Genomic DNA, 23,061 nt, shown 5'->3' with positions numbered 1-23,061 from the left:
ACTCAGTGTTCCGGCTGCACTTGGTAAATCCTACAGATCTGCTCCAGGAAAAGCTGCTAACAAGAAACATCTTGGTCTTTGGGAAAGGGTTTGGTTTGGAAAATACACTACCTAACTCTCGCTACCAAGCACAGAGTTGGGCAGAGGAGCTCAGGTTTTGCTCTGGAACTGGATGCAGGGCCGCAGTGAGATTATAAACAGCAGTCATAAAGCAGGATATGCTTCTGCTTGTGAAGTCAGCTCCCCAAAGCCTTTCAAAGCAACACAGTCCCCAAACCTCTACAATCCCTTGGAGGTTTTTAGCTCCAACTGGCCTTGCTTTTCAACTTCAAAGGGTTTCAATACGTCCCTGTAGCTAATACTAAAAGTCCTAGTGGCTGCTTCCATAGTGAGCGTTGGCTTATTCTTGTGCTATTGGGAGCCTTTGTGCTTGGAAAGAACTGTTTCGAGGAGGGTGCAAATGGAAAGAAGCAGAAGGGCTCCTTGGTTGCCAGCTCCCTTGCTGTGTTCGGTGCTGCAGGCTGTGATGTGTGGAGCAGCAGTGACTCAGTCAGGCCTGCCTTGGCCTCTTGACTGGATGTAAGGTGTTACTGCAGCAGCTGCTATCGGAGCAGGGTGCAGAGAGTCGACCGCATGTAAATAAATCCCTGGCAATGAAATTCAATCTGCATGAAGAATAAAGCTATTGAAAAGAGGAACAGTCTGACATTTTCTTTCTTTACCAATGCTGCATGTGCTGATTGAGGAGGATGTTAGGGAAATGGAAAAATGCCTTAGCGATTGAGTAAAGAAATCAGCATGTCAGCAAGCAGCAAAGTTTTCTGTTTTTCGGTACAGATCTCCACTAGGAATCTGTTTTCATGCAAGCCGTGTCAGATCAGGCAGTCAGATCCTGGGAGGTGCATCTAGAGGAGTTCCTCCTTCCTCAGTAAATTCCAGTCACTCTTATTTTTCCTTTATTGACCCAAAACGTTCCGTTCCCAGCAGAAGGGGCTTAAAGAGCAGAGCACCCAAAGCTAGACCTCTCGATTTAGATGTTGGCTCCCTAGCAGGAGGTGTCGGTATTGTTGGCTCGTATTAATCCTCTTCTCCCGGTCTTTTGCAGTTTATCTCAGTTCAGTGAAGAGAACATGATGGATCCCTACAACTTGGCCATCTGCTTCGGGCCCACGCTGATGTCTGTGCCTGAAGGCCACGATCAGGTCTCCTGCCAGGCTCATGTCAATGAGCTGATCAAAACCATCATCATCCAACATGAGAACATCTTCCCAGGACCAAGAGAACTGGAAGGCCCAGTCTACAGCAGGGGTGGAAACACTGAGGATTACTGGTACAGTAGGAGCCATTAGGGAGCAGAGGAAGGGGGCCAGCACTTAATGTGCTCATTAACTAATTGTGTGTTGTAGTCATGCACACTGCATTGTGTCAAATTCCAGCCTCCAACACCAGTCCCAGAATTTAAAGGAGTTAAAAACAGGTTGCGGAAGCCAGGGAGCCAGCGACTTACATGAAATAGGCCCTGTAGGAAATAGCCAGTGACCCAAATGTCAAACCTGTGCTTCATTCTATTGAAGGAGAATAAATGACCACAGTTAGTCCTGTAGCTGTGATGACCATAATCTCCTGGAGGAAGCCAAACAGATAGTATGTTGACTGTGTTCGTCCCTTACGTTGTTGTTACTTTTCTCATTTTTCTGCCTGTTCTAGGTGACATTCCTTGAGGTACAGGGTTGATTGCAGCTGAACCTAGAAAGCTGTAAAGGACAGTACTGATCAGGGGTGAAATACAAAATCACCATTTCCATCCAACCAAAACCCCAGGAGGCCTGGCCACGCATTCTGTCAGAAGGCAGCATCTGGAAACAATTGAGCCAGAGCGGCTCCTGTCAACTGGGGTGGAAGGTTGTGGAGGGAGGGGGAAGGGAGGTGTTTGCTTTCCTAGTGGTTGAATTGATCTCGCCCATCTCCCGCTGAAAGGAAGAATGTTTAACTGTCTCACTGCCCTTGCCCCAGGAAGGCAAATGACTTTCTTGTGTTGATATTAAAAAAAGAAGGAAGTCACTCTTTTGGCAGAGCTTGTTGACTTTTTTTCTTACCGTATTACAGGATAGGCTAACTCATCAACCGTCCGACCACTAGATATGAGATGAGGAGAGACTGTTTTTTTACAAACTGTTAGAAGTTTTTAACAAAGGGTTATTGCAATGGCACTTTGATTGATTTACTCTTCATGGCTTCCATTGATTTTACTGGCTGGCTGAGCTGTATGGGCTGACTTTTAAATCCTTTCAGAGACCTGTATTTTCATGGTGTGAGGTTTCCCCTAGGTGGATGGGAGCTGTCATAAGGAATTAAAAAGTTAAATGTTTAGCTCGTGATTATTATTACACTTAATGTATTGTTTATGCTGTTTATTGTGTTAAAGTGTACATGGAACTTGACAGGGACGTGTAGGGGAAAATCCCTACCCCAAATTACTAATACTTAGGCAAATACAGTACATGGTGAAGGGGATCTCTGGGGTTTTGTAACTTGTTACTCTGGTGTCTGGCTCCCAAGTGCTCTTTTCACTTAGAACTTGCTTTGGAAAACATGAGGGTGCCTGGCTTCAGACATGCCATTGGATCCACAGCTGAGAAAGTGACCATGCAAAATCATGTCCTCCTATACTGACCGTCACTATATTTTGGGGGTGGGAAGGCAGTGTCTCATCTACCTTTATAAAAAAAAAAATTAAAATGTTCTTCAGGTTCCCATCAGTTATCTCAATTTACTTTGCTTGTCTCTATTTTTCTTCTATCTTCATACTCCCCCCTCCCCCTTACCCCCCGTTTCCTACTTACAGGGGAAGCCAGGGAGGGGTGGAGTTCAGTGTGATTTAAAATGTTTGAAGAAATTAATCAGGGAGAAGCATCTGGTTACCATTCAAGCCTCGTGGTAGCCGTGGTATTAAGTGGCTGTTAGTCATTGCCCACAGGGCTTTCTGCTGCAGAGCTTGCACGTGGCAAAGTGGCTCCCCTCCTGGCTGAGCTGGTTCATCAGACAAAGGGAGATGAGTGCGTTTGCACCTGAACACTGCCTCTTCCCCAGCCTCAACCTCAGCTGCCTTCTCTTGTCCTCACCTAGTAATGTACAAACGATGATGCTCCAGTGCAGAGGCCCCCCGTGGCTAGGAGCCATCCTTGATGTGCGCTGTGCACATTCCTTTCCATGCTCTCGCTGTGCAGCCGTCACTTTCAGTCAGCAGCTGCTGGGGAGGATTGAAATGACTTGTGCTGGGAGCAGAGAGGGCGGGACACAATGTACAGTTTGCAGTTGAGATTTAGGCTCTTGATATGGGCACCTTTAAAAAAAACCTATCCCATGTCTGTCTGAGCAGATTGACCCCACATGAGAATATACAGTGGTAATGGGGGGGTGGTCAGAGTCAAGGAATCTTATGTGAACATTAGAATTGATGAGGAGAACAGTTTATAAAGATGCTCAACTTGACTTGCATTCCTCTGGCAATATAGATTGCCAACACTCCCTCAGTATTCGTGTAGAACTCCAGCAGCCTAGCACTCCTCCTTACAGCATCCAAGCGCCCGTGTGATCCTTAGAGAGAAAGGATCTCTTTACAGCAGGGGCAGGGGTTTTTTTTTGGTTGGAAGTGTTCTATGGGGAGGAGGGAAGGAATGTGATCCTGCTTCTCTTTTCACAGTGTTTAGATCATTAGAGCTGTTTGTATGCTACATTACTTCACAATCTGGGTGAAACTTTAGCTTGTAATACTATAGCCCTCCTGGGGCTTTCTGTTGGCTTTAGATTCTTTCATTAAACTTTGCAGTGTGTTTATCCTGCCTAGTAAAGGATGGGAAAGTTAACTAGTGCCTCCTGAGGTATGGTCTTTGAAGAGGGCTAGGAAGCAGAGTGATTGTTATATGTATTAAGTGTAATGAGATACTGGGATTGTTTAGGCTCCTCTTTTTCTTTTTTAAATAGGGGGAGATAGATCTCGCTAACAGATTCTTAAAGGGAGAGTATGAGGCGTCCGTGAACTCTTACTCGAACCTTTTCAGGGCCAAAAAGACTGATCCAGTTATGATCCTCTGAAGAGATGTAAAAACTGCTTTTGAGACGATTCAGTCTGGTGCATGGAGGCCGTAAACCTAGAGCAAACAGGTTTTCCCTTTAACAATATATTCCTGTATAGGGGAGGGGAGAGTGCTCCTCATGCAGAATTGTTAGGGGTATACTAACTGAGCAAAGAAAGACGAACAGTCATTGCTAAAAGAACAGGAGTACTTGTGGCACCTTAGAGACTAACAAATCTATTAGAGCATAAGCTTTCGTGGGCTACAGTTCACTCTGTGCATCTGAAGAAGTGGGCTGTAGGCCACGCAAGCTTATGCTCTAATAAATGTGTTAATCTCTAAGGTGCCACAGGTACTCCTGTTCTTTTTGCGGATACAGACTAACACAGCTGCTACTCTGAAACCAGTCATTGCTAACTTGCAGTTCAGCTCTGCAGGGTGATTTGGGAGAGGGCCTGAATTCTCTCCCCTTTCTCTCTCCTCTCCCCTTTGTTTTCCACTTCTTACATGTGTGATCTTCGACAAGCTCTGGCTACATCTACATTACAGGGGGGAGTCGATTTAAGATACGCAAATTCAGCTACGTGAATAGCGTAGCTGAATTCGACGTATCACAGCCGACTTACCCCGTTGTGAGGACGGCGGCAAAATCGACTTCTGCGGCTTTTTGTCGGCGGCGCTTACTACCACCTCCCCTGGTGGAGTTAGAGCGCCGATTCGGGGATCGATTGTCGCGTCCCGACGGGACGCGATAAATCGATCCCCGAGAGGTCGATTTCTACCCGCCGATTCAGGCGGGTAGTATAGACCAGACCTCTGTCTCATTTCATATAATAGACAGTGGTGCTTAGGCATCTGTAAATAGACTTATGCCAGTTAATCTGATTCGGGAGTCAGTCATTTGGTGAATTAAGACAAGAACATTTTAAACTGATCAGAAGAAAAAATCTGAAGCATCCTATTAAATTGTGGAATAATCTCCTCTAGGGCAAATGACATTCCGTAACTTGGGTAACTAACTAATGAGAGCAATGGATAATATCATGTAGAGAATAATCCTCGACTGGCAGAGGAGATGAACTAGACTTTTATTATGCCTTTTCCATCTGTAACATCTAAAATCTTCTGAGGGCCAAGTGATGAGATCTAAACTCAGGTTTCCCTGATAGACATAAACTGAAAAAGCTACTCCAGGTGCTCATGGAAGTAGAGACAGCTTGATTTTCAACAGTATAGTTTTCAATGCATGTAAATACGTCCACTTCTAAAGAGTGCCCGGCACAATGGAATCCAGGTTTGGTACCACTGTGTAAAGCTCCTAGTATTCATAGACACAGAAATGTAAGTCTGGAAGGGACCTTACAAAGTCATCAAGTCCAGCCCCCTGCACTGAGGCAGGACCAAATACACCTAGGTTATCCTTGAAAAATGGTTTTTAAGAACAGGTTCAACCTGTTCTTAAAAACCTCCAGTGATGGGGGTTCTACAACCTCCCTTGAAAGCCTATTTTAGAGCTTAAATACTCTATTAAGTGTGACTGTTTTTGTAGATACATCTCTACTTCGATATAACGCTGTCCTCGGAAGCCAAAAAATCTTACCGTGTTATAGGTGAAACCGCGTTACATCGAACTTGCTTTGCTCCACCGGAGTGCACAGCCCCGCCCCCCCGGAGCATTGCTTTACCGCGTTATATCCGAATTCGTGTTCTATCGGGTCGCGTTATATCGGGGTAGAGGTGTAGTAAACTGACTTTCTTCTAGTGTAATGCATTGAATGTGTTTCCTCCCACTGCAGTGAAAGTCCTCATGGAGAAACAGCCTCAGCAGAAGATTCAGTTCAAGATATAGCAGCCGAGCATCATACCAGTGACGATGGTACGTGACGCATTTTAGCTGTCCAGGGGTTTGGGGTTTTTTGTTGGGAACGGGGATGTGGTCTTAAGTTTAAATTTAAAGTGCCGATAATCTGTTGGGGGAATTGAATCAGAAAAGCTGTTGGCAACATCCACCAAAAAATTGGAAGGCACACTGTCATCAGGAATCTTTCAAAACTAGTCTAAAAAATCCTGTTTTCCAAAGGTGCCTTCTCAGAGCGGCAAGCATAGACAGACTCCTGTCTTCTGTAATGCTCTGCACAGGCTTTTCGGCTCTCCTGTTGTTTAAACGGGTCTTTGAGCTGGGGAGCATGAGCTAAGCAGAAAGCCAAACAGTCAACCTGTCCCTGCCTGCTCTCTCACTCCCCTCTCCATGTGCTCTCTGCCAAGCTTCTTCCCTTTCAGTGGCCTTGGCGGGCAGCCGCATGTTGGTAAGTTCCAATTGCTTTATTTAAAACAAGCAAGCAAAAACCCCTCCTACCTTCTCCCTGCGAGCCAGTCTCAGGGACAGGGAATCCCTGCTGATTCTTGGTTTCTGTTGGGGATCTCCTCCACTGCCCTTCTCTTGGCCTCAGTAACTGAGGGGATTTGAGCCTCGTCCCACTAAGTAGCTTCTGCGTGACCTTTCCAGCCATCTCCTGATGCTCCCCAGCCTTGTGCAGAGTCCAGGGATGAAGAGACAGTACAACCCCAAACTCATTGATTCCAATCTCTCACCGCTATTGGCTAAAATGCCCTCTTTTAGGGGTTAGGGAAAACCATGCACATGAGCTCCTTGCAGAGCAGTGCAGGGGGCAGGTATGTTGTCAGTACCAGTGCATAACAAAGTGTAACTGCCAGTCCAAAGCAGCAAAACTGACTCAGAGTGGTGATCAATGCCCAAAGCAAACTGACCAAATAGAAACAGAAATGCATTGTGTTATAATGTCTGCCGGTTGTAATTGTCCTAGAGAAGTGCCTGTGACTACAGGAGCTGCACCATCTTCAGATGAAAATGTGACTTTTTTCAATTTGATTGCATGTCTTCTTGAATTGTTCTTTAGCAACCTACTCAGTGGCATTGGCTTGTTCTATGCTCCCCCTGCTGTCTCTGCACCAGTGGTTAACTGGTTAACCTATCCCATAGCTTGGACACATTCATGTTGACTTCATGTTGCTGGCGCACTAACCAGGAAGTAAAGACTGATGAGCCTTGTTGTCTGCCATCTCGGTTAGAAATGTGGGAATCAAGGAGGAAAACTAGTTCAACAGGAAAAACACAGTCAGAAGAGACTTTTAATCAAGGTTGTCAGGGGTATTAGAGAATATGGGTGTAAAATGATGTGCCTCTCATGTGCCCTTTAAACATCTTGTTCCTCTGAAAGTCACAGTCCCTTTGGAAAGCTTGGGAAAGCCTTTCCCTCTGTGTTATTTACTTACCCAATAAGGAATGACATCACTCAAAGGCAGACTCTGATGCCTGTTTAATCAGGACTATAATTCTGTTTGCGGGCACACTGATAGGTGGATGTTCTTGGCTGGTTTTTGAATGCTATTGTTGAACTGTTTGTGTAGCAAAAGAGCAAGGTGATTAGAGATGCGTTGTGGGCTAGAGCTGGGCTCCATCCCAAAGCCACTGGGGCTTGGCCTTGAGGAGCGTCATGCAAGGTGAGATCAGTGTTGGCTTGGAACAGCTTCCCACAACCTGTATAGAGTGTATGGAGGGAGAGTTTGGCACCTGGAATGGGGAAGGGAGGAGAACTGTGCCTTTGTCACTGCTGAGGGGTCAGGAGGTTTTTGTTAGCTGGGAGGGAAATGAAGGTGCTTTTTGGTAGCAGCAGGGAGGTGAGTTAGATCCCCAAGATAGGCTCTTGAGAGGTGTCTTGGCAGGCCAGCAGGTGGAGGGTGGCCAGAGATGCACCAGGTGAGGGGTGCTGGCAGAGCAGGATCTCTTTGTAGCCACCCACATGGGCCTGCTCTGCTTTGCACAAAATGGTGCCTTCAGGCCTAACTCCTGAGAAGAGCCAAGCGGAAGTTAGAGGGACTCAGACCCTCTCTGAATTTGCCTCTCAGTCTCCGAGAGAAGAGATTGAAGAGCCACTTGATTTGGATGAAGGAGCTCAGCTCCTCTCTCAGCTCTGGGAGTGGTGCTGAGAAGCAATCCAGACCAAGTGAGGCTGTCATCCGAGGCATGCTGGGTTTGCAAACTAAGTCCTTTCCCGCTTCGGTTGGTGGTTGAGTCAGTTTCTGGATGTGAGGAGAGAAGTTTATCCCTCACTCATTCAACTAGCCACTCTAACGCACAACCACCTAGCTGGCTTCCGCGTGCTACTCGTACCCATGGGGGCCTGGTCTGTTTAGCAGCTGCCTAGTGACAAACATGCAAGCCTGGAAAATACTTCACCACTGATCTCTAGGGTTAGGAGCAGGATCCTGGGGCAGGGAGTTGGAGGGAATCAGCGTCTAAGAACAAGGCTGTGGTTTCTGGAGCTGCCATTCTGTTAACATTCATTGCGATGTAAGAGTGATCAGACACTTGGTGGCTGGGACTGGCACAGGCAGGCCATTGATACGGTGAGGGTGCAAGTGCATTTCCATGTTCACTAAGTCATGAATTGGTGGAGAGATGGTAAACTGCTGCTCTCCAGCACCGATTTTGAGACTAGGGGTACGTCTACACTTACCGGAGGGTCCGGCGGCAGGCAATCGATGTTCTGGGATCGATTTATCGCGTCTGGTTTAGACGCGATAAATCGATCCCGGAAGTGCTCGCCGTCGACGCCGGTACTCCAGCTCGGTGAGAGGAGTACGCGGCATCGACGGGGGAGCCTTCCTGCCGCGTTTGGACCCGCGGTAAGTTCGGACTAAGGTACTTCGAATTCAGCTACGTTATTAACGTAGCTGAATTTGCATACCTTAGTCCGAAGTGGGGGGGTAGTGTGGACCAGGCCAAAGAGTGGTAGCTGTGTTTGGCTTAGTCTTTTGGTCTTTATTCCCAGCTCTTTCCTTGGATCCTGAGCCCAATAGGGTAGCAGTACTGGAAATCTGAGTCTAAAATCACTTGTCTGGCTAAAATCCAGAGTCCTAAAAGGCAAATCGGAAATGTAAGAAACCCGAGTGCACTGCACATTTGGAATAATAAACAATTGTTAATGAAACAAAGATGAAATTTACCCCCTCCCCCCCAAAAAAATCTAGTTCCTTCACTTGTAATTAATGTAAAAAAAATGAACATTAACTTTTTAAATGGTATGAATGAACTGGTTCCAAGAACCAAATAAGCAAAAGGAAAGGAGGGGGCCAGAAGCAGATAACCACATGCTCAAGGGAATCTGGACTGGGAAAAAAAAAAAAAGATTTCCAAGCTGAAAACAAGTGAGCTATTTTTCACCGATGCAAACACCTTGCAGGCTGGTGGGGGCGGATGACTGGAATCCTTTGTGGCTGTCCGTAGACACATCTGAAATGTATAAGTTAGTAGAAGTGCTGCTGTCTGGTTTTGTATTAGGAAAATCCATTATTGAAGGCTAAATCCAGCAAATGTCGTGCCTGCTTGGTCTTAGCCCTCGGTCTGTCCATGCTTTGCAGCCACAGACACTAATCACAATTCTAGGGTGGGTAATAATTTTGTTCTGCTGTTTGATCAGACAATGGTACTACAGCCCCTGTTCACCCTGCAGGATTTATGCTGCTCTGAGAATCATGTCCAGGCCACTGCTGATCCTGCTCAGGGAAGCCCTAGATGGTCTAATTCCTGTGCACATGCTTTCCCCGAGGAATAACTTAAAGGGCTTACTTCTTGATGTTTGTTTTTGGTCATCTCTGGCTGGCCACTGCATTGCCAAAGGCAGCCATGAAGAAGCCTCCCCTAATCCTAATGGCAGGCTAAAGACAAAATAACGGCATGTCTTTCCTTGGCTTGCACCAGGAGCAGGGTCTGTTGCTCTGGAAGGATCAGGAAAAGAGCTCTGTGATCCCTGAAGTGTGCTGCTTTAAAAAGAAGCCAAAACTGCCATCAAGAGGCAGCTGGCCCCCAGCTCCTTGAAAGATGCTTGTAAGTTGTAGATAATTAGGAAGTAGGCAGCCAAGCTCACTCCATTACCCGATTCCAGCCTAGAGTTGTAATTTGTATCCTGGCTGCAAAAGAGAATTTGCCAAGGACAGAACTGTAAATCTTAAAATGATCCAGGCATTTTGAGTTGGATCAATCTGACTGTCTAGACACCTATCCTGTCCTCCCCTCCATAGTACAAGTGCCACAGGTTGGTATCTGGTCACTGTGTGTTATGAGACTGTCTATTTTAGATTGTAAGCTCCCCAAGCAGGAGCTGTCTTGTTCCAAGTATTGTACAGCTCCGAGGGCCCTTGGATTGTGCTTGATAAACAATGTGCACGATGAATCCAGTAGTGTGTGGCGCTCTGGAGTGGAGTGCCTTTTCGTGAGCTCATCATAACATGCAGCCATGCAGGTGTTTAATATTTTTATTAGCTTCCATGACAGGCCAGCTATTGCTCTGAACAGATCAGCCTCCCACAGTGCCAGGATCTGTAGTCTTCTGGTCCCTGCAAGCCCCATAAGGCAGCAGAAATATTCTTCTGAGTAGAGTCCTTACTTCTGAAGCAGCTTGAATCCAGAAGTCTTTCCTTCCCTAAATGCTAATGAAAACTCCTGCTTGCCAGCACAGAAGGTTTATTGAGCTGCCTTTGAGGAAATTAACTCTAGATTGCTTTTGTCCCTGAGAGCTTCTTGGTTTTGGTGATCTTAGAGTTCAGTTGTGGGTTTTTCTTGTCATGTTTTTCTTTGCTGCAGTGAGAGATTTCAGGGTAGAAAATGTTGACGTGAAAAGCTCAATCCAAGAACCCCTGACTGGTTGGCACTGTCCACTCTGGCGGTTGTATGTAGTGTACATGTAGCTACATACCACAGTGAAAGGCTCTGGCAGGAGGCAGCCGGGAAAGGCCCCATCTGCTCTCTGCTGCAGGAGCCTTTCACTGCCACGAGGAAAGGCTCTGGCACGGGGAGACAGCCCGGAAAGGCTCTGGGAGCGGGGAGGGAGCAGGGACAGTACACTGATTAAGCATAGCAGTGTAGATGGGGAAGGCACTGCTTGCGCATGCAGAGAGCCATGTAGGATACGTACGCTGAGGTTCTGCTGTGTCTGCTCTACTAGCTTAAGCAGTGCCTCCCCATCTACAGTGCTATTTATATCCATGCTGGGGAGGCGGGTGGGGTCTGTCGTCTACACACCACTGTAGATGTAGCCTTAAAAAGATGGATGCCAAAATCTGAATGCTTGTGCCCCCCCTTCTCCGTTGTTGTGAGGTGATGCTTTATCCCAGATGACATGGTCATGTCCCGTAATTGTTGCTCTGTAGCTGATATCCATTGCTGAAAGATTTAAGGTAGGGATTTAAACTCGTGAATCCTTGTCCAACACTGAGTGTTCATTAAATAGTCTTTTCCTTTCTCTCTCCTAGAGTGTGAGCCGATAGAAGCAATAGCAAAGTTTGACTACATTGGCCGAACTGCACGAGAGCTGTCCTTTAAAAAAGGGGCTTCTCTCCTCCTGTATCAGCGGGCCTCAGATGATTGGTGGGAGGGACGGCACAATGGCGTCGACGGTCTTATCCCTCATCAGTACATTGTTGTTCAAGACACGTATGTAGCCTTTTATTTTATTTATCATGAATTCTGTAATGTGGTATTACACCGTCGTGGGTTCAGCTCTGGTGGCTAGTTTCAAGCTTAACAGAGTGAAAGTCATCTCTGCTACTTGTTTTAGAGTTAGTCTCTAGGAACACATAAAGACCAAGGGTAGTGACCACACAGACATTCACAAGTACAAGGTTTAGTCTATTTTACAAGTGGTGTTAAAGTTACAATTAAAGGTATGATTACTCAAGCATATAGAAATTCTGTATAGACCTATGCACAAGTTACAAATATAGTTATACTCACATCTTTAACAACAGTGTTAGGGTATGATGGGTCTCTCATGGCTTGATCATCAGTAGAGGGATGGTTCCTTCTAGAGACTCCCATAGGGAGCTCAATTTTCCCGTTCTGGGCATCCCCTTTTTATAATGTGATTTTGTCAATACCTACATTCTGCGCATGTCCATAAAAGTGTCAACCCTCTTTTTCTCTCATTGGTCTGTGTCCCATGGATACTTAAGGGACCCCAATTTTCTATAGGCTGTGTAAGTTCCCTTTATTCTCATTAGCATTGACGCACAACCTGTATCCTGTGGTTAAGACGCATGTTGGAGACAGATATGCCTTTACAGTATTTTTATCATCTAATATTCATCTTCTGGGTAATTTTGCATAATATTACCACTTGGTACCTCTTTTCACATAATCTTAGTGCATTGTGTTATTTTCCGGTCACTTATGTCATCATTACTTGTCTCCAAGGCCTAAAATAGCTAAGCTAAAGTCTTGCAGGCCTCAGCTTACAGGTTCTTGCGTTTCAGCTTGTCTTACTTATGTCTAATACTTGGTATACTTGGTTCCTCTAAAAACTGATCAATCTTATACTTTTATAATCCTACAAATTAACTCTAACATACAATGAATATATGTAATATAACACCTTGATTATCCATTTATTGTGTGATGTTATGATTAATAATAAACTAAAATCATTGGCTACATGTACGTTACCGCTACAGTGATCCAGGGGTGGGTTGCTGAATGCCTGGAAGATTTGGGTACAGTTAAATCTTATTTGAGCAAGAAAAATTTTTCAAACTCAGTGATCTACACTGTGATGCCCAGGCCTGCGCTGTATTGGGATTACGTAGTCCTGATCTCACAAGCTTTTCCCTGCAGGAGCAATGCCATTGAAGTCACTGGGGCTTAATGTATGTGCTGGGTTCCACCTGCGCTGAGCTAGTAGGTTCAGCATCTTTGTCCTCTAAAAGTAATATTTGCCCACCTGAGGAATCCCAGTGCACAGCTGGGCTCTCAAAGATAGGCACAAAAATTGACTTCATAATTTGGAACAAAACTTGTCCCTCACAATGTAGTGATGACAAAAGGGGGGCAGAGTGGGCACAATAGAATCTTCTGAAAACTTAAGATTGTGTTTTTGTTTGTGCTTTCCTTCCCCTCCTCCTCCTTAGTGAGGATGGTTCCTCTGAAAGATCCAGCCCCAAGTCCGAAATAGAAATCAATTCTGAGCCACCAGAAGAAAAAGTGACAGCCAGAGCCGGTGCCAATTGTCCAAGTGGGGGTCACGTCGCTGATATTTATCTTGCAAACATCAACAAGTAAGAGCCATCTTGCGTTTTTCTACTTGGTACAGAAATCTTGGTGCTGAGCGTTGTGGGACATTTCTCTCTTGTGATAGGCGTAGGAATAAGTGGTACCACTTCCTCTCTGTTTCCTCCTCCCTATACCTATCCGTACCCCACCACTCACTCTCTAGCTCCTTCTTTCTCCAGCCTGGCCCACTGTCACCTATTTCCCCCACTTCAGTTCCACATCATCCCCTGCCCTAAAGATGAAAATCTGAAATCCAATAGTACATACACTAACATTTAAACAACTATTGTGTATGTAGCAGAGCCACAAAGATGATATTCTTGCATTGCTGTTAATTATTTGTTTCTCTAGAGCATGAAGGTAGTAGAAAATAATACACTGAGAAGATCGGTAGGCATGTGGAGGGTAGACAGCGAGCCCATGGCGGAAATTAGGGAAAAGATTAATTTGGGACTCTTAATGATAGACAGGCTGGAGAGCGCACATGAGATGATGATAGGAGAAGAATGACCAGCAAAGGAAGCATGGGTGGGGAAGGACGTGGAAGACTGAGGATACAATGGAAAGACTCTGTCAAGAGAAGTTTGAAGAGAGAAAAGGATTAGAGCTTCAAGACCTACGAACCCATGCCTTCGAATAGAAGGAGTGGTGAAGAATTAGGGGCACTTCCAATGCTGTGTAAACAGGAAAAGGAGTCAAGAAGGGAAATGTTAAACCATAAAGGCTCCAGACAGGATCTGTTCTCCATGGTATGAGGCATTGTACTATCACATAGGAAGATGGTCCCATACTACCCAGAAGATCATAGTCGTCATCACATGACTTTTTTTGTAACCCCTTTTCTCCTATTCCAACCCCATTGTTTGTTCTTACCCTTTGGTGCCGCCTCTTTACATTTTAGATTATTTGCTCTTTAGGACAGGGTTTTTTTTTTTTTTTTTTTTTTTTTATAAATGTATCTTGTAAGACATTTAGCACAGTTTTGGGTGCTATGAAGCACTAATGAAAGATAGATCCTCTTTTCAACTGCCTCAATGCCATCCATAATGATCTCTCCTTTCTCACGCTTTTTACCCAAAGGAAGTTACTATGTATGTACAGTGCTACTGAAATAACTGTCCTCACTTCCAATTTTGTCTGTTCAATGAAAAATTGTTAGAGTAGCCTAAGGCCGAGTTGACGAAAATCTGAAAAACGAAACTGGAATGAGATGAAATGTGTCTCACTTTTTATATTTATTTATTTTTAAGGCAGGGTTCTCCCCCCAGATCTTTCAGATTCTCCCATTACTATAAAACAGCATGCTGTGTTACCGAAATGTCTTTCTCTGCAATAAATCTGTGCCTTAAAGCTACTAGTATTGATAATTGTAACATTCTAGAACTGAATGAAAATATCAACCTTTAATTAGCCTAACAGGGACTCTAGGGCAAAGATAGAAAATAATCATTTTAAGTTGCCCACTGTTTGTATTAAATAATGGGCCAGATCCTCAACTAATGTGAGTTAATCCAGCTCTGTTGATATCATTGACACTATATCACCGTGCACCACCTTAGGGTCTGGCATTTTTATATGTTCTATGAGCCATTAAAGCACAGAACTCTACCAGTTATGGAAGGATTTGTATAATGATCAGATCCGTTCTGGAGGCTCACCATCTGTTATGGACACTGCACCAAAGGGGAGAGCTCCTAGGGCTTGGTTAGGCTTAGTTCATGTTTTCCTTTTACCAGGGAAGGTGTGATAATTAGGAGCATAATACTCATGTTGTGTTTTCTTTAGAAATGAATATTCTGATCTGTGCAGAGCTGGACAAAATAGATCAGATGGTTTCACTGTAGCAGTTGTGCCGCCCACTGAATTATTTTTCTGATGCCAAAATCCAGCTGGAACGAGAACTTTCTAGCAGTTATTCACAGGGCCTGTGCTATATATAAATTAATCCTCTTTAAAGGATTCAGTGGGTTCCTCTATTGCTTGACACATTCCTGCTACGATGATCATACGTCATTTGCTTGGAGTCATGCTTTCAGACTGCATGCTACTGGATGGAGATAGGTTAACTGGTAAAAACAACTATTTCACAGCACCCTATACACTTATAGCACACTATAATTAAGCCACAATGGTCTTGTTCAGTATAGAGAAGATACATTTACTGTAAACAGGAAATGACTATTAGCTTAGCCACACTGCAGGTCACCAGCCATACCTGTAGAGCTGTAAATATCTTCTTGCTTCTGGCCCCAGAGTTTGATTAGGCTTTCTCCCCGGCCCCTCAGCCAAAAATAGAAGCTCTGCTGGTCTAATATCATGAAAGCAGGCAGCCAAACGAGCTGACAACACAGAATTATTTTAGTTAAAAGTGCAAAATCTTTGTTTCATAACCATGTGTGACCAGGAGCCATGCTGGGGTCACTTCAGTTAGGGTGAACTGCAAAGAATGGGGCAGACCATCCCCCAAGCTGATGGATATTCTAATACTTAGATTTACCAGACCAGCACAAAACAGCTTCTATAATACCTCACTGGTTACCCAGAAGCCAGAACACAGTCCCCTTAAAGTAACCCAGTCTTAGGCCTCCACCCAGACACCCAAGGCAAATATGGTGAGGATTACTGAAAATCTTACTCATCGTATACAAAAGTTCTACCAATCCCAAAGGATCAGACGCGTTACCGCCCAGGTTAATGAATATTCCAGATCTTACCCAAATATACACTTACAGCCAATCCTTATTAACTAAACTAAAATTTATTTAAAAAGGAGAGAGAGAGAGTGTATTGGTTAAAAAGTCAGTATACATACAGACATGAGTACAGTTTCTGAGATGAGATTCATAGTAGGGATGGTAAGTTTTGTAATTGCAAAGAGTTCTTTCAGATATAGTCCATAGGTTATAGTTCAATGATCATATTCAGGATGATCCAGACAGGTCTGGAGATCTCAGTCTTAGGATTTAAACTTCCCCTGCATGAAGCATCAAGCAGATCTGAGATAAAAAGGATCAGGACTCAAGGGGTTTTTATACAGTTCCAGGCCTTCTCTTGACAGGTCGGAGTCCTTAGGTGAACAATAGGCAATCATGGAGACTTTGAAGTAGACCTGTTTCCTGATCATCATGGGTAATTAACTACACGGATTAACATAAGGCAGTTGCCTGTTTTTCCACCATTCGCAGGTGATTTGCTGTACATTTCAAAGAGATGAATCACTATGTTTATAGTTCATTTAAATATTAAGAGATCCTTTTGATCTCTGAATTAACAGAATACAGCATAGATTGGGACTGTTTGATTACATTGTTAACATCTAACAATATATATGTAAACACACACAAACATTATCTACCAAAATGTCCGTAAGGGTTGAATTTGGGTCATTTATCTGCAGGATGCTTAACGCTTTCTCACCATGGGTCACACCATGTTAAATATATTCTCCATTCAGTCTTTTGTTTTAATGACAAGTGTTGTGATAGTGACTTGTGAGAGTGATAGTGACAACCAGGCCACCTTTAGATCTTTCTGTTGTCCTCTGTGTTGTCTCAGGACGTCTATATTGAGGTATGGCCCATCCCCGACACCTGCTTGTACTGACTTGTTTTGCTTCTGTGTTGGAAGGCAAAGAAAGAGACCAGAGTCAGGCAGCATCAGAAGAGCGTTCCGTCAAAGCGACAGCCACGGACTGGCTAGTTCACTGGTAGAACCAGCCTCCCCAGGAGCCACAGCTAGCGCTAGACCCTCATCTCAGCCCATTATGAGCCAGAGTCTCCCCAAGGAGGTACCAGATAAATGCTCCATCAGCGGCCACGGCAGCCTCAATTCTATCAGCCGGCACTCATCTCTGAAGAACAGGATAGACAGCCCACAGATCCGTAAAACTGTGACTGCAGGCAGGTCAAAGAGTTTCAATAACCATCGGCCCATGGATCCTGAGGTCATTGCGCAGGTAAAGGGGATTGCTTGGCATAAAGGGTTCAGTGAAGTGTCCCTTTTGTATTTGTAAGGAAAGAGTGTCATGATTTTAAACCTTATCCAACTCATCCTGAGTAAACCGCTCCTTAGTGTGGTGCCTCTATCCTTCAGGCTTGGGGAGAGGATTGTGTGTTCCAATCCTTGGCACTTGTAAGCACTTCACGGGTTCATAGACAGATGCTGAATTCCCTGTGCTTGTCACTCACTCCTCTGCATAAGCAATGTGTGTATCCACCCACCTAGTTATTTCCCTAAATTTCTCATAGCGGTTACTGCACAACAGATGCACTGGGCTTGCGTGGGCAATACAAAGAAGTGGGGAGGTCGCAGATATGCACAATTCAAAGTTTGGCTTTCTGGGTTTTTGACCCATCATCTATTTGTGTTGTAGCTTTTCTTACTGTCTCTGCAGTATGCAGACATGGGTTGTAGGCTATTTATTGGTATATTTATTTATAATTGGTGGGGCAAGGAAGCAAGGATTTGTGATCATACTTGTCTCTTTGGCTGCTTGTTACAATCAAATGTTTCGAATTCAAATTGTGGCTTAGTTTTACAACTTGCATCCTTTGTGTTGGATTAATAAAATATTAACCCTCTACGTGGCTAGAATCTAATCCTGTAAACGTACATCGGGTAAGTCAGTGAGACTGCTCACGTGAGTAAAGATAAATGGATGAATCCTTTACTAAGTAGAAACTTCTGCACATTTATTATTTATATTCTACCGTTTCAAAGGTTCGGGTGTGTCCATCACCAAAAATTATACTCTGATTCCAAAGCTGTCAGCAAAATATTAAATAATCCAAATTCCAGAGCATGAGAAAAGCAGGGTATTAAGTGTCAATTTTAAACCCTTTCACCAGTTGAGCAAGTTTGTTTGACTGTAGTTAGATGTTGGAGGTATATGCAGTAGTATAATCAAAATAAAAGCAGACTTGCCCTATTCTTCTATTTTCATAGTGCTATATTTTGGTACTTGTAGGTTTCAATGTGTGGTGAAAAGCCACCTTCAAAGAAAATAGTCTTGACGTTTTGATTTCTTTAGACAGGTGTTTAAGGAATGTGGTCGGGTGTCTAACCAGTATGTACACAGCTGTTCCTTAACCCTGCAGAGATGGTGTTCTACATTTTAGACCAAGTCAGCATACAAGGAAAAGGGGCTTTGTTATTAGTTCATCTTTAAAACCCTTACTATTTTGAATCTCCCTCTCTCTTAGCTTTTGACATGAGCACTTCTCATAAAATCCTCATCTCTATGCACAAAATCTCTCCATCTCTTGCTTCTTTGGGACCATGGACCATTACAGTAATGACCTATGTCAATAGAAAAAACAATCAGAAATTCACAATGAAGTCTCAGCTTGCACTGTCCAGAACTGACCAGTGCCAGAACATGTCACAAAACAGATCTAAAACACCCAGATGCTTGAAGTGAAACCTAGATTGCAAGGGGTGAGAGCTACCAATGCAGATAAATGGGTAGGTATTACAGGCTCTAGCTGACTTCCTCCTAATCACTGGAGGATCTCCCCTTGCCCCCCATTCCAAACTGTCGATATATCTACACATGCATGCTTGCCCTTGCCAGCTGTTTTCAGTGTGTGGTGGATCTATCTAAAGCTAAGGAACACTTGGCTCTCAGATTACATAGTCAGCTCTGAGATATGCAAGAAGGCCAGTTTCTACAGTCTTCTGGAACCAAAAGTGACATGATTTCAAAAGAATCCCAAAAGGAGTGGGTAGGTGACAATGAATAAAACACCTTTTTACAGGCAAATCAGTGGTGGTAGATATTTTATACTTGATATTGGGTTATTGTAATGTAAACATGGGCCTTTTGCCCAGAATCCAAGTGAATATCTGTTACATCCTCTGTTGTTGGGTTTGTTTGTTTTTGTTGTGGGGGGGGGGGAGGAGGGGCTATATTTTGCTCTTGTAGTATCTTTAGCCTGCTCTGTTCTGTGAGAAGGTAATGTACAGGTCTCATTGTCTTGACATTTTTTTCTTGAGGTTTGGTTGACACAAATCAATCTTTGTCTTTCAATTAAACTCTCACTTAGTTTTTCTCTTCAGTCTCTTCTTGCCCGAATATAAAGTCCAGTCATTTATAATTCACTAGTGGAAACAAAAGTTTTAAAAAATTAGCTGCATTGAGTGCTCCCTTTTGTGCCATGTCATATGTCAGTTCAGACACTAATAATCATCTTACATTTTTACATATCTTTCATAGTTGTGTGTTTCTTAAAACCTGTTTGGTCTTGCTATATGGTTGGAGGTGTCAAGCCACCGTCTCTGGTTCCCTCTACCACTCCTTGACTGATTTACCTCCCCCTGCACCTAACAAAGCTTCCAAGGAAGCTAAAAAGTTGTAGCTAAACTGAGTCATGGAAAAGCTAAACCATTCCACTCTCATATGAATTCTGTTCATGGACAGTAGACTCAACCCATAGCTTAGGTCTTAGCAAACGTGTAGGTCTCAATATAGCTGAGACTAAAACCCACTGACAACATTTATTATTGGTCTCATGAAGTTCTCTATGCCTCCTGGTTAATACCTAGAGTATTCTGTAAGCTGGAAGGGAAATGCTGACAACTTGTTTTTTACATGTGTCCAATATCTTTTACGGATTTTAAAAGCTCAATATGATTTACAGGTCCAGTGTGATGTCTTCATGGGGGATACCAGCCCTTGCATATGTGCAGATCCAATGAGATGGATAGGTAACCCATGCAAACTCCAGCATCCTAGGATGCTATCACCCTTAAAGGATGTAGGAAGCAGTGAACAGCATGATTTCATCCTTTTCAAGGAGTTACTCTCCACAGTACCGTTTGGAGGATTATCCTTCTGTTTATCAAAAAAAGAAAGACCAGAATAGATCCATATCAATTGAAACTGCAGGTTTTTTTCTCTGTAGTTCAGCCCAGGAGGGATTTTATTTGTGTCTTTTGATGTCCTGGTGAAAACATAAGAGAATTCAGGAATAACAAAGCATAAAACTAGCCTTAAAAAAAAGTCTTGATTAGTTTGTTCCCTACTGCTGGTTAATGTTATATCACTAAGTGATTTCTATATGTGCAGCTAAATACAGTCAATAGCCCTAGCATGTACAGTCTAACACGGGTTTTGCTTTATGGTAATTAAGGTCCTATTAACCCTTAGCAGACGATGATTTGCTGACCCCTGGAGCTGAAGAAAAATGAACTCTCTCTGCAGTTGACTCTTACAGAACTGTGCTTGTTTACGTGTATCTGGCCCCTGTGATCATTTGTCTTTTTTTTAAATCTTTGCAGGACATTGAAGCTACCATGAACACTGCTCTGAATGAACTGCGGGAGTTGGAAAGGCAAAGCAGCGTAAAGCACACACCAGATGTTGTCCTCGACACCCTGGAGCCTTTGAAAACCTCCCCTGTTGTGGCACCCACCTCAGAACCTTCCAGCCCTCTGCATACCCAGATTCTTAAGGACTCCGAACCAGCATTCCAGCGGAGCGCCAGCACTGCTGGTGACATCCCATGCGCCTTCAGGCCAGTGAAGTCAGTCAAAATGGCTGCCCAGGTTAAACCTCCAGCAACAAGGCCGAAGCCTGCAGTTTTCCCCAAAACAAATGCCACAAGCCCTGGTGTTGCTTCTTCCGCATCTCAACAGCCTACTGACAAGTCCTGTACTGTCTGAACCAGAAGCCCCACTGTGGATATAATTTTGTTGTTTCAAATGAGGGGACTATATTAAAGACACGTGAAAATTCCTATTTAACTAGTTTCGGACTTCTGCTGAAGGTTAGTTTGTAAGTCGTTACTGCCAGGAGCGCTCCCTGGGAGTGAAGACATGGGTAGTTAAGCCTCGCCACATGCACACCACAACAGCATACCTTGCTTATGAAATACAGACAGAAAATCGAACATCAGGTCACTGTGAAAGTGATGAGGCCAACACAAAGGACTGATGAATTGGTTCTCAGTTTATAGTTGATGCCTTGTTCGTGTTTGGCCACTGAGAGAAGTACTCAGTGGTGCCATGTTTTGGATACTGGTGTAATGACTTATATATATTCATTTGCCACAGGGAAACAATCCAATAGATTTTAGTCTACTGCATGTTTTGGTACCACTAGTTATGTGGAGCTTGGACATGCCTGATTCTTGTGCATTATTACATTTCCTGCTGGTGCCACTGCTGTTAAGGGTCTGTCTCGATTTCCATTACATCCTCTCTCTTTCAGCAGTCTTAGCTCCTAGCCATGTCAAGCTCCCCTTGATTGAAACTTGTCATGACAAATACTCAGCTCTGGAACATGAGTTCTGTGTTGTGTTGGTGCAGATTTAAATAAAGCAAATCTATTTCTGAGTTTTAGGAGGGAAAAAAATAGAATTGCTGAGTATGGCCACCGTGCAGTTGTTTTGGTGCTCCCAGTTTTAAAAGCAGCTTTGTTCTTTTAAAATGAAACTTTCAGGGCATTAGACAATAATGCAGTGTGTGCTGTTCAGTGGGAACTTGGAAGGTGGAATGTAAAAACGAGTTACCTTCTGAAAACCAGCTGCTGTGCTCTCTCAGGAGTGGCATTTCCTAACGTGATCATAAGTTGAGATGGGCTCAAACCGAAACCCCACTTCTGAACATCCCTAAAGCTTGATTCTGAAACTCTTTGCAGCTTGGCCCTGTTTTTGATTCGTAAAGACTTTGTTCTATGGCTCTCACCACTATGAACTATTGTGGAGGACCCCAGCGTAAGGAGAGTGGTGGCAGCATGCTCTATGGGTGATTGGCACTACAGTGTCCAGCTCCTAAATTGCTTAAATACATATTTCTATGATAAATCATCATGCCTCCAAGGGATTCTGCTGACAAATTAGTGACTTCTTAGTATATATGTGTGTGACAGACTGACTGCTTCAGCTACTAGCAGGCTGTATGGACTTTTCTGTGCTTTCATGGCAATATATTTTCCAGAATGCTGCCATATATTTAATGAAGGGGGAAAAAAAGGCACATGCTATGTTAAGATAATGAGTCTCACAGCCCCACTAGACAAGGGATCTTGCAACTGACTTTCCATCCTTACCTTGCCCATCATGCCCAAATATTGCTGGAGTCTGAATAGCCCTACCATTTATGTTCTCGTTGTAGTTACTCAAGAAAGAACAACATAAGGAAGGTGACTCTCCCAACTCTAGTCGTGTCCTTTGATATTTGTGGGCCTGAATCACACCTTAACTTCGTGGTTTAATGCAGGTTGTGATGTTTAACTAGCATTGTAATAAAAACAAGGTATGTTGCATCTCTAAGAACAAGTTGGCCTTAAACATCCACTTCTAATTCCTTTTAAAGGAGGTTACTTGGATAGACACTGTTTTTCAATCTCTTTGAAAGAGAAGATTTTTTTGTATTAATGCTTGTGTAAAAAGGACTGATTTTCTCTGTGTCCTAAATTATGGAGACATGAGAAGTTCATGGACTACAGGAGAAAGAAACCCCTGAAAAAGATTTGTTGGGACCATTTTAATTGTTTATTTTCTTAGTTAACATCTAATAGCCCTTATCTTTTGGAAACACTGCACTGTGTGTGTTACTTCTGTCAGATCTTAACCTGTCCATATCAAAGGGAATGAAACCCAACTGTGTGACCAGCTCGGTTGCTCTCAGGTTCAGATGGACTCCTAGCACCAAGGAATCTCAGTCTCTTTTTGGAAACTAATAATTTTAAAAAGCAACTAATGATTTATTTTTCACTCAGGCAAAGTTTTGTGGTAAATATTTTATTTTTGGGGGATCATGACTGGCCAAAGGGAATGCATGTCACTCACTACACAGGAAATGAACAGAACAGGATCTCTTTGTAAATTCACTTTCATTCTTTGCAATGCCTTATTTTTT

The 23,061-nt window shown here is 43.7% G+C and overlaps 1 protein-coding gene across 3 annotated transcripts in view; it reads left to right on the top strand.

Annotated features, from left to right (window-relative positions):
* Positions 1 to 20,862, top strand: part of LOC112118435 (SLIT-ROBO Rho GTPase-activating protein 2) — a 204,790-nt gene extending 183,928 nt beyond the window's left edge. For 2 of the 3 annotated variants that reach the window (XM_026655276.1, XM_026655275.1), the window contains exons 18-23: positions 1,106 to 1,330; positions 5,873 to 5,952; positions 11,409 to 11,589; positions 13,059 to 13,205; positions 16,828 to 17,155; positions 20,479 to 20,862. In XM_026655276.1, coding sequence (XP_026511061.1) covers positions 1,106 to 1,330; positions 5,873 to 5,952; positions 11,409 to 11,589; positions 13,059 to 13,205; positions 16,828 to 17,155; positions 20,479 to 20,862 — 1,345 coding nt within the window. The remainder of the gene's footprint in view (positions 1 to 1,105; positions 1,331 to 5,872; positions 5,953 to 11,408; positions 11,590 to 13,058; positions 13,206 to 16,827; positions 17,156 to 20,478) is intronic. The other variant, XM_026655277.1, reaches the window with a different exon arrangement.
* The last annotated feature ends 2,199 nt before the right edge of the window (positions 20,863 to 23,061 follow it).

The sequence above is a fragment of the Terrapene carolina genome, unplaced genomic scaffold (genome assembly GCF_002925995.2).
Source record: "Terrapene carolina triunguis isolate 2854851 unplaced genomic scaffold, T_m_triunguis-2.0 Scaffold199, whole genome shotgun sequence".
NCBI classification, from domain to species: domain Eukaryota; kingdom Metazoa; phylum Chordata; order Testudines; family Emydidae; genus Terrapene; species Terrapene triunguis.
Note: the sequence above shows the minus strand (reverse complement) of the source record. Positions and strands in the feature narration are given on the sequence as shown.